The 12556-nt window shown below is 40.9% G+C and overlaps 1 protein-coding gene across 1 annotated transcript in view; it reads right to left on the bottom strand.

Moving 5' to 3' along the window:
• GUCA1C (guanylate cyclase activator 1C) overlaps window positions 1–12556 on the bottom strand; it is a 57274-nt gene that overhangs the window by 19275 nt on the left and 25443 nt on the right. The window contains exon 2 of the mRNA XM_072137112.1: window positions 7983–8132. Within this exon, the coding sequence (XP_071993213.1) occupies window positions 7983–8132 (150 nt within the window). The remainder of the gene's footprint in view (window positions 1–7982; window positions 8133–12556) is intronic.

Genomic DNA, 12556 nt, shown 5'->3' with positions numbered 1-12556 from the left:
GTACCACTGTCTGAAAAAGTTTGAATTAGTGACTATCATAGCTTCAAGCCTTATTTCCTTATTTCCTCATGCTATATGAGTCATTACATGAATGTTTTTTAATTTACCTTAACTCTCAGTTGGTGCATCAGCTACAGTTAGCACTTATTGCTTCTACCATATCATCATGTTTTTTGCATCTTATATTTGTATGGCATCTACTCTTTATATTTTGGATATATCATAATATCATTAAACTTAGGTGATTCTGATTAATCCCCATCCAGATAGAGATTAGCTTTTATCTACCTGTTTATACGTCTAAACGTATGGCATATTGATTTTTGTTTTTCGTTTATTTTTTTTTATGTATCCTATACTATGTATTCACAAGGTCTGATCAACTTTTGGATGTTCTTTATGAATTCTCAATATAATTTTAATTGCTACATAATAACAATGTGACTATAGAGATAAGCAAGACCTTTAGAGGTAACAATACAGGTCGGACTTATACTATACTGAAGCCCATCAGTTGTAAGTCCATTGGGGTCATCTATAAGATCACCTGCCCCTGTGGATTGGAATACGTTGACAAAATCTTCTGTGAATTTAATCACAAATGAAAAAGATATCCACTTATCACAACATGTCAATGCAGAATATAGAGGAGATAAGTCCATTCTTAAAATTACTGTTTTCGGATTTTATTATTTATATGGGACTTTAGTTTAGCTCTCTGTAGTATTGGAGAAAATTTTTCATTTTGGTGTGTTTTGTGACTGGGATTTGTGTATTGTGTAGCTTGAAGCAAGATTTATGATTTGTGACATTTTAAAAAGTTGCATAGAAGGTTGCAAATGCACACAATGGATAAATTAACACCTTGCCGACCGAGGACGAACTATATCGTCCTCGTGCGGCAAAGGGTGTATAGAGAGAGCTCACGAGCCGAGCTCTCTTCATACACACCGGGTAATGGCTGTAAATGGCTATAAACCAGCCAACACCCGCCTGTCACTGCCATGGTTGGTGCTGGCACCGATCGCGGCAGTTAACCTGTTAAGTGCACCTAACTTACTGTTAAATGCCCGCCACCATCTTGTATGCCCGATCACCGCACCCTGGAACGTCATCAGAGGGCGGTGATCGGTTACTATGGCAGCTTATGGACATAGCGGAGCCGCCAAAGCGTAGGGGCGGGAGCAATTGGGTCCGTCTCCTATACAGAGAGAGTTAAATGGATTTTCATGCTGCATACTGTCACCAAATGGCTTCAACAAACAACATAGTTTTAATTGCTATATTTGAGACCATATATATACTCCTTATAGCTGATGTCCTACATATTGGCGATTGCTGTTGATTATTGGTGATCAGATTGGGGTACTTATATGCATCCTTTTATAATGTACCTGATAATCTGATAATTCCATCAAGGGTTAACTGTAAATAACGTGGCGAGATGAGCTTTATCTAACTGCTATGCTATGGTCACTTAAATGTATTACATCATCTCATTAATTTAATGTTGTAATAATATCTTCTGAACACCTCCTTTATTAACTAGTATTGGCACCTTTTATAATAACTCACCAACTTCCACTAATGTTTCCACCATCGTCATTAAATACTATTTTATGAGAGTTTGGGAACACTCAATGTAATAATTGGTCACCGCCTTATTGGTTGTTGCATCACACATCCCCACCTCTATTGGTCCAAAACGGAACATGACAGGGTGTCATGTGATCACTAGACAGGGAGGTGTGACTAGTTATCTCTGCACGTGTATTTCTCTGCTCCACTGAGCGGCATGTTGCTGCACCACTTGCACTAGAGCATTATCCTCATAGCCATTCAACTTGGGCAGATGAACGCTGTATTTTTGGTGAGTAAAGCTTGACTATAATGACTCTAGGTGATTTGGATGAGAAGGCTTTGACTATATGGAGCATGTGGAGTAATTCCCCCTCCACCTCTGTTCTATATTTTAGGCCTCGGAAGAGTCACCCATTGATCTGGTGAGCAGCTACCAACAGGACTGCCCTTGTAAGGGCGGGAGTTATACCTTGTGGGGTCAGGGATACTTCACAGGGCCTTCTAGGGGCTTGTTGATACAAAGTGACTCCCGCTACCTACTGGTGGGACCTCTTATTTTAGCTCCCATACTTGACTATTGAGGTAAGACTGTTCCTTTTTTACTCACCCTAGTTTGCTTTGGGGCTGTACAGTCACACAATAATTATTATGCTTCTTGGGTAAACAGTAAAATTTTGTACGGACCCCTTACTTCAACTTCCATACTTAAGTATTCAGATAAGACTGTTCCTGTTTACTTGCTCTAATTTGCTTTGGGGTGTTTCAGGTTGCACAATAATAACTATGCGATGCTTCTGTGAAAATAGGTGCAACATTTTAATAGCTTATATTAAGATATAGGGTGGGGTGGGGTTTAATCACAATGTGCCAGTGAACCTCTCCATTGTTATATTCATTAAAGTAATGTATAGAACCAAAATTTGAACATTTTGTCTTTGTCCAAATATTTATCCCCGAAGTCTATGGGGGAGATTTACCAATTGCTGGTGAATCATGTGCCATTGATTTGATGTTCCTACTCGTCCCTTTTATTCAGCCTCGTATTTTAAAGGGATTCAGGCGTGTCCGTGTTTCTGGGCAATTGTAAACCGGGCTGCCACAGGGAAAACTTGTCGGCTCCCCACGTCACACCTCTCCATGCCCCCAGAATTGTGACTTTATCAGTGCTTAAATGCCTTGATAAATCACCCCTCATGTTCAGACAAAGTTAGTAATTCAGTTGGCTTCATATACATACTACTGTAGCATGATAGTCGGGGCTAACATAATTCATAATGGGAGTGTCCAAGACTGACAATCATTAACATGCAGCATTTGAATTGTGTCTTACAGGCAATTCAAAGGCTGCACAGGAGAAAGTGCAGGGCCGAAAAAAGGTTGGTAGGGGCACCTGGGTGCAAAAGCTGGTGAGGGCCCCCACTGACTTTAGTTCAGACAGGGTAGAGCAATAGCTATATACCGCCCCAAGCAATACCTATATACAGCTCCAAGCATTCACTATATACAGCCCCAAGTAATAACTATATACAGCCACCAGCAATAACCATATACAGCCCCCAGTAATCACTGTATACTGCCCCCGAGTAATAACTATATACAGCCCCCCCAGCAATCACTATATTCAGTTCCTCCAGCAATCAAGTAATAACTATATACAGCCACCAGCAATAGCCATATACAGCCCGCAGTAATCACCGTATACAGCCCCCCAGTAATCACTGTATACAGCCCCCCAGCAATCACTGTATACAGCCCCCAGTAATTACTATCTACAGTTCCCCCAGCAATCACTATATTCAGTTCCTCCAGCAATCACTGTATACAGCTCCCCCACCAATCACTATATACATCCACCCAGTAATCACTGTATACAACCCCCAGTAATCATTATATACAGCTCCTCCAGCAATCACTATATGCAGCTCCCAGTAATCTCTATATACTGCCCCCATAAATAATTGTATACAGCCCCAAGTAATTACTATATACAGCCCCCAGTAATCACTATATACAGCTCTTCTTCAATAATTATATACAGCCCCCCAGCAACCACTATATACAGCTCCCACAGTAATCGGTATAAACAGTTCCCAGCAATCACTATATACAGCCCCCAGCAATCACTGCATACAGCCTCCCAGTAATCACTATATGCATCCCCCATAAATAATTGTATACAGCCCCAAGTAATTACTATATACAGCCCCCAGTAATCACTATATACAGCTCTTCTTCAATAATTATATACAGCCCCCCAGCAACCACTATATACAGCTCCCACAGTAATCGGTATAAACAGTTCCCAGCAATCACTATATACAGCCCCCAGCAATCACTGCATACAGCCTCCCAGTAATCACTATATGCATCCCCCAGCATTAACTATATATATTTCCCCAACATTACCTATATACAGTCCCACAGTGTTAACTATACACAGTCCCCCTATAACAACTAAATACAACCCCCTAGAATACCTATATACAGACCCCCATAATAACTATATACACTCCCCTATAATAACTAACTATATGCAGTCCCCCACATAATAACTTTATACAATCTCCCGATAACAACTATATACAGCCCCCTTTAATAACTATACACCCCCATAATAATTATATACACCCTCTATAGTAACTATATACACCCCCTATGATAACTATATACAGTCCCCCTATTATAACTATATACATCCCCTATAATAACTAAGTATACACCACTCCCATAATAACTATATACAATTCTCCTATAAAACCAATATACAGTCCAAGGTAAAATAATAAAATTATTACCTTCCTCCATTCCCCCGATGCGCGCTGACCTCATCTTCTTTCCCCATGGTGTCCCTTGAAGGTGTACCAAGATGGCAGTGCCCTGCAGGCAGGTGGCACAGTGAGGAGCAAGGCGCCACCATCTTGGTTTACTTCCGATTGTCTAATGGTAGAGCAGGGAGCTTATTGTTCCCTCGCTCTGCCATAGGCTGAAGTCGGGGCATGCCACATGCCTGGTGGGCATGGCCCGGGGAGCCCGGTCCAAAATACACTGTGGGCAATTCCGGCAGTCATACGACCGCACGAACCACCAACATTTGGTGGGGGCCCCTTTAAGGGCAAAGTGGCCAAACATTTGCAGCAGATTCAGTAGGCTGGAAAGCTGGTAGGAGATAGCTGGTCCACAGGAAAAGTTGCTTGCAGCCTCGTAGCAGCTTCAGGCTAGGCTGGTAAAGATGGAGCCAAGTCCAGATGGTGGACCTCTGATCAGGGGCTTAGTCTCCGGATTTGCCCTAAGACACCTCTGCTTCCTGGTAGTCTGGACGGCAGCAGTGCAGGAGCTGCACACTGGGCCTGCTTCTCACTCTGCTGACTAAGATCCAAGACTATGTTCTCCCGCCCACCAGGGGTTTTTATACTCCCTTGGTCAGGTGGTAGTACCCTTCAACCAGATTCCAGCTTGCTTTAATATAGTACAAGGAATATCATTGGATAACAACATTTCACATGCTTAACTCTTGCGTTACCAGGCAGTGGCTTCAAGCTGCAATTACAAAGTTTACCCAGCAGTAGCTTCTGAATGAGTTGCGCAAGCTCCCCAAATAGATCCTGACAAGGAGAGGTCGCTATTTGCAACAACCACCTAGGCTATGCATTGGCAGTGGTGTTGCACAAGCTATACCTTTTTTAGTTTTTCTTTCACTATAGCTGTGTGGGATCTTGTTTTTTTCTTTTGAAAGGGTAGGGACAAAATATAATTTTTATTAGCACAAATTTGGGTTTCATATATCATACTTGTGATGAAGATATAGGTATACCGTCCAGATATTGTCCTGTTCATCAAGCCCCCCCATAGCCCTTACTTCCCCCAGCCTCAGCTTAATTAGCTAATTGAGCTAGCTAGGGTGTTAACTATCACTCCAGGATGGGTAGCTTCAAAAGATTTCTGCATTTATGATCCATCTCAGCCCAAGGGGAACTGCATTTTTGGATTGTGATTGTCAGGGGATCACAGTGCAAGAATTCCAAAGGCTCTAGCACCCTAGGGTCCAGAGATATACATATCTCAGGATGGGACCTTAGCAAATGAGTCATGTTTGGTATCAATGCGATCCAGGGATTCACCGTGATCCAATCATACCAGAACCCTGACCCTACGACTTCTCCTTGAGAAGCTATGACTTCTCCAAGGTTCTGGACCTAATACCAAATAGGAGGGTCATATGAGCCCTCCTGGGGGTGGGCAGAGGTGTGTCTGCACCTAATATAATCAGAATACCCCTGATGCTTTTGTCTTTCACCTGGCAAAAATCTTACCATTACCAAGCACAGGGAAGAACTTAAAGTGTGGTTTATCCATCCCCATTAGGCCCACACATAAGGTACCTAACATACGGATTGCTGATACTTGTATATATATATATATATATATATATATATATATATATATATATATATATATTTCTATTGCGTGTACTGTTTGTCTAGTGTTCCCTTAAGGCAATTAAATATAAAATTTGACCTGTGTTGTTCTTTTATCTTGATCCACGGACCCCAACGTCCTTGCCTCACTTATATACATGCTACCGGGTTGGTTCTTCACCCTATATAATCTCGTTACGGACCGGGCTTATATTAAAGGAGAACTGGTGGCATCTTAATTGGGTTGGTAAAATTCCACTTCACTGAGGCTAGTGAAAGGGTTCTTATAGCCATTCAGGGTTGGGATTTATTGTTGTGCCATATCTGGAAGTTGCGTGGACAACTTTAAATCACTTCCTGCACCTCTCAGAAACTGTGCATTCTGGGAGTGTCTAAAAAGGGTAACTAAGTGACCTTGCATGACCTTCAGAGGTTCGAAAAGTCATGGTTTCCTTCACAATAATGATGAACTTTGATTAACCCTTTCTGTACAGTATACTCAAACCTGATGGTTTTTCTAATACAAATTTTGAACATTTATAGTGGACTCTAAAGAACATAAAACCTTTTTTCCTCTGCATCAGTACATATACATAGGTACCTTGCTTGCATCTGCTTTTTCAGCTTAAGCTTTTCAGCCCATGTATTAGTTTCACTGTGGTTAATGACAAACTCCTACCAGCTCCCACCAGCATCTTCACAAGATATTTTACTTTATTCTTGGGTTGATATGCACATTTTGGACTTAAGCAGGTTTATCATTGGGGCACAGAACTAGTCTCCTTCATGAGTGGTATGATGCATGGACATTCCAATCCTGTTTGGCTTGTTTCTTTAGACTTTCCTGGGATGTTACACAAAGAAGCTGTGTGTTGCATGTGTGCATTCAAGTGTGTCTGTAATTAACACCTATAATGCTAATACATCAGAGGCTTCCAAACCCATTACATTATTATATGGGCTTTCCAAAATTGATTAAAGGTATAGTAATCTTTGTATTGTGTAAATGTATATTTCAAAATAAACATAATAAAAATTCCTTAAAAATTCTCTCTCATTATTCTGCCATTTGGAAAATATAAGTAATTTTGTTAATCCTAAGTGACCTTAAACTGGCAAGAAAACAGAATACACCTTTCCAAACAGAACATTTTTTAACGATATGAAATAAAAGAAAAAGCATTTAAAAAAAAAAAAAAGTGTGCCGACTATTTTTCTATCTTCCTGATGTGTTTCAGATAAAAGACTTCTTTCATCTTTATTAAGTCAGAGCACCATCTGTGTCTTTCCCTCAGAAAAGATGGACTCTCTAAGAAATATTATTTGTTAGCCCCACATGCCAGAGGCTAGCACTCAAAATCAAGGCTATGAGCAGCGCCCCTACATTTCTTCTATTGTCTCCTAGTGGTACCTTTCCAATCTGTACTTTCTCTCATTGTTTGTGCTACTCACTGGTTTTGGACGGATTTATAACAACCCTTCAGTTCTTGTGATTTGTCAATTTATATCCCAAATAATAAATATTTGGGCACATTCTGCTATAACACTGCGTTGTGTTATTTTTCTAGAAATTTCAGGGGCAATAACCAGCAGAGTTTAATAATGTTTTAGCTTTTTGTTTATCTAGTAAATCATACTTTACACTTTTTCTCCTTGCCTCTCTAGCACCTATCTGTTACCTAAGCCTTTCTACCACCACATAATTATAATAAAAAAGAAAAAAACTTTTCGTATCCAGAATTCATTAGAGCATTTCGTTGACGGCATTATTTAATACCACCTGAACTTTCTTTGGCCTCATTATTCCCTGATGAATTCTGCACAATGCCTTGAACATGCCACAAAAATTTATCTGACGCTGGGGTCATATAAACCATCGCGTAGAAAGTTTTACAGAAGAAGGAAAGATGAATGATAACTATAAATGATGTACAACTACTTCTAGAAACAGTGTACAGTCTCAAGAGGGAAAGTTACTTTCCTTACCGTTATTATACTTAGCAATTCTTTTCGGTCAATTGATCCATTTCCATCAGCATCATATAGTTTAAAATACCACTTTAATTTCTGATCAATTTTTCCTCGTAAAACTAGGTTTATTGCAGCTATAAATTCCAAAAAGTCAATAAATCCATCCTAAAAGAGAACAGAAAGAAAATACAAAGTAAAAAGCAAGTATGTTTCGTTTTCCATATTACACATGCTACATATATATAACTTTAAAGCGTAACCATAATTTGAAATATTTTTTTATATATTACGAATATACAATTGTTTAAAAATTATTTTCAAAGCATACTACAGCCAGAGAGAGAGAGTGAGCAGGTATGGTTAACACTCACAGCTGTGTAAAAAACAGGAGAGATGAAAGAGCTCTGTCTTCAATCCCCTAGATCAGTGGTTCTCAACCTTTCTAATGCTGTGACCCCGCAATACAGTTCCTTACGTTGCGTGACCGCAAACCATGTACAAGACTATAACGACTATAATACTGCCCCATATGTACAAGAATATAACTACTATAATACTGCCCCTATGTACAGGAATATAACTACTATAATACTGCCCCATATGTACAGGAATATAACTACTATAATACTGCCCCCTATGTACAAGAATATAACTACTATAATACTGCCCCCTATTTACAAGAATATACCTACTATAATACTGCCCCCTATGTACAAGAATATAACTACTATAATACTGCCCCCTATGTACAAGAATATAACTACTATAATACTGCCCCCTATGTACAAGAATATAACTACTATAATACTGCCCCCTATGTACAAGAATATAACTACTATAATACTACCCCCTATGTACAAGAATATAACTACTATAATACTGCCCCCTATGTACAGGAATATAACTACTATAATACTGTCCCCCCTCCCCCAGTTTTGGTTCCTCCATTTGCTGCCCCAGTTGTAGTGTCCCCCCCCTCCTGCCCCCAATTCTAGCCCCCCCCTCCTGTCTCCAGTTTTGCCCCTTCTCCTGCCCCCAGTTCTAGTGCTTCCCCTCCTGCCCCTAGTTTTGGTGTGTCCGCCCCCCCTGCTGCCTCCAGTTTTGCCCCTTCTCCTGCCCCCAATTCTAGTGCTTCCACTCCTGCCCCCAATTTTGGTGTCCCCCTCCTGCTGCCTCCAGTTTTGCCCCTTCTCCTGCCCCCAGATCTAGTGCTTCCCCTCCTGCCCCCAGTTTTGGTGCCCCCCCTCCTGCCCCCAGTTTTGGTGTCCCCCCCTCCTGCCCCCAATTTTATTGCCCCCCCTCCTGTCTCCAGTTTTGCCCCTTCAGTTCTGGTGATTCCCCTCCTGCTGCTTCAGGTTCTACTCACTGTGAGCAGAGCAGTCTGTTCCGCGGGAGTCTGTATAGAGGAGGAGCCAGAGGGTCATGTGATGATGACATCACCACAGGTCCTCAAGTTTCCCCTGTACACAGCAGGAAGGTCCTCAAGCAGTGAGTTATCACACATGGTATACTCTGTTTTTGCCGCGAATCGAGGCAAAAACGTAATAGGATCGCGACCCCTGTGTTTTGGTCGTTCGACCCCCTCTGGGGTTGTGACCCACAGGTTGAGAAATGCTGCCCTAGATAGATTTTCCCAAGCAAATTGTAACTAAGGGGCACTTTACAGCCTGTTACTGTACAAACTTAGGAGAATTTGTTAATGAAGTATATTAGAGAAATGTTCCCTTCCCCATAATATCAAAAATCATCCCAAATGACGGTTACTTTTTAAGCTTCTAGGTTGCAATACCAGGTCCCTCAACTTAAATGTATACATTAAAGTATCCATGTTTATGAGCTTCTGTTCATAGATGCATTTTGTTTCTTGTATACCACCAGATTTCAGAAGATTTTTTCTTCTAGAGTGCCTATCATTTGGCCTTTCTAATTTAAGGGTTTTAAGAGTGAAGTCGACCCTTGATCAAGGACCTTGCAGAGGTAAGGACAAGATTCCTTTGCATCATCAAAACAGTGCAGTATGTACTGTGTGCAGTTTGCCTGTGGAGTGTGCAGAATAAGGCAGATTAGTCAAAACTGGCACATGGTCTTTATTAATCTGGTGCACCCTACACTGTTCTGGAAATGTGCACCATATTTTTTGATACACTTTGTTCATGCTGCAGAATTGTTATACACGTCACTAATAAATGTGGTGCATTCTACTCCTACAAAGCACTAATATGCCTCTTTAGGATCACTTTTTTTCTGTCTTGTCAGACATTTAATGACCCACGTTTATTAACCCCTTGACACTTTGAGATCGAGAAGAAGATGGCGGCTTCGAAGTTTCACTGAATTTTGACAGCTGCCAGCAATGAAGGGGTTAAAACCTGGGTGTTAGCGGTGGGTGTTTGCTGCAATATACAGCAAACCCCACACTAAGAGCCCTCTTCATACATCATTCACAGCAATAGTACGGTGTGAAGTGGTTAAAGTCTTGTGTATGGTAATAACAGAAGAAGCATCAGTCTTATCAGCCTTGTGCAGCAGCCTATTGTCTATTATAAATTTGAGTAGCTTCATAGGGCATCTACCACCAGGATGAAGGACTGTATGCGCATTAGACTGAGGCTTTCATCCTGGTGGTAGATGTGCTTAAAAAGAGCCTGTCTCCAGGTTTTACCCCACTAAACAACTAGCCCCATCAGTTGGGGTATAAAATGCCCTTTCTAGAATTATCTCTTATATGTGAAATCTCACTTGTATAGCTTTAAAAAATCTCCCCCAAAATCGGGTAAATATAACAAGTTAAGTGGTTGCAGGGCGAGTTCCAGTTCAGAAGCCCCTACCTTCTGTTTTACAGTACCTTGTGGCATCTTTTAGATAACACCAGGATTATGGCTTTGTGAGCTACATAGATATGGACATTTTAAAACATTTAAAAACATTTTTGGAAATGCAAGTTTCAGATAAAGATCTTGTTCTTACTTTTTAGCTACCTGTATGTCCAGAACCAGAAGCAAATATGTGAAATATAAGATTGTTATTCTTAATATGACACAAAAAGCTTGTTCTAGGTACTAGAGAACCACATATGCATGAAGAATCATATTTTCCTGACTTTAAGAGGGACATTTTTATAGATAAATGTGATATTTCACATAAAAGAGGGAATTTACAAAGGACAGTTCATAAAGTACCTGAAGGGATTATAGTTTAGTTGGGTAAAATCTGGTGACAGTTTCCTTTTCAAAAGATATCCTGCAGTGGTTCCTGTTCCTGTACTTACATAGGAATTGACCCAGGTATTGTTTTTGTCCTTTCAAGGCTATACAGTCATGGCCAAAAGTTTTGAGAATGATAAAAAAGTTTATTTTTACAAAGTCTACTGCATCAGGTTTTATAATGGCAATTTGCATATACTCCAGAAAGTTATAAAGAGTGATCAGCTTAACAGCAATAGATTGCAAAGTCAATGTTTGCCTAGAAAATGAACTTTTTCCCCCAAAACACATTTTGACTTCATTGCAGGCCTGCCTTAAAAGGAGCTGCTAACATCATTTCAGTGATTTCTGCATTAACACAGGTGTGGGTGTTGATGAGGACAGGACAGGAGATCAATCTGTCATGATTAAGTAAGAATCACACCACTGGACACTTTAAAAGGAGGCTGGTGCTTGGCATCATTGTTTCTCTTCTGTTAATTATGGTTATCTCTAAAGAAACATGTGCCGTCATCATTGCACTGCACAAAACTGGCCTAACAGTGAAGAGTATCGCAGCTAGAAAGATTGCACCTCAGTCAACAATCTATCGCATCATCAAGGAATTCAAGGAGAGAGGTTCCATTGTTGCCAAAAAGGCTCCAGGGACCCAAGAAGGACCAGCGAGCGCCAGGACCATCTCTTAAAAGTGTTTTAGTTTCGGGATCAGGCCATCAGTAGTGCAGAGCTTGCTCAGGAATGGCAGCAGGCAGGTGTGAGTGCATCTGCACGCACTGTGAGGTGGAGACTCTTGGAGCAAGGTCTGGTGTCAAGGAGGGCAGCAGAGAAGCCACTTCTCTCCAGAAAAAACATCAGGGACAGACTGATATTCTGCAAAAGGTACAGGGAGAGGACTGCCGAGGACTGGGGTAAAGTAAATTTCTCTGATGAATCCCCTTTCCGATTGTTTGGAACATCTGGAAAACAGAGTTCGGAGAAGACAAGGTGAGCGATACCACCAGTCTTGTCTCATGCCAACTGTAAAGCATCCTTCAACCATTCATGTGTGGGGTTGCTTCTCTCACAGTCTTGCCTAAAAACACATCCGTGAATAAAGAATGGTACCAGAATGTCCTCCAAGAGCAGTTTGGTGATCAACAGCATGATGGAGCACCTTGTCATAAAGAAAAGGTGATAACTAAATGGCTCAGGGAACAAAACATAGAGATTTTTGGTCCATGGCCTGGAAACTCCCCAGATCTTAATCCCATTGAGAACTTGTGGTCAATCATCAAGAGACGGGTGAACAAACAAAAACCAAAAATTGTGACAAAATGCAAGCATTGATTGTACAAGAATGGACTGCTATCAGTCCGGATTTGGTCCAGAAGTTGATTGAGAGCTGAC

This window comes from Engystomops pustulosus, chromosome 2, assembly GCF_040894005.1.
Source record: "Engystomops pustulosus chromosome 2, aEngPut4.maternal, whole genome shotgun sequence".
NCBI lineage: Eukaryota > Metazoa > Chordata > Amphibia > Anura > Leptodactylidae > Engystomops > Engystomops pustulosus.
This window is presented reverse-complemented; position numbering and strand designations above follow the sequence as displayed.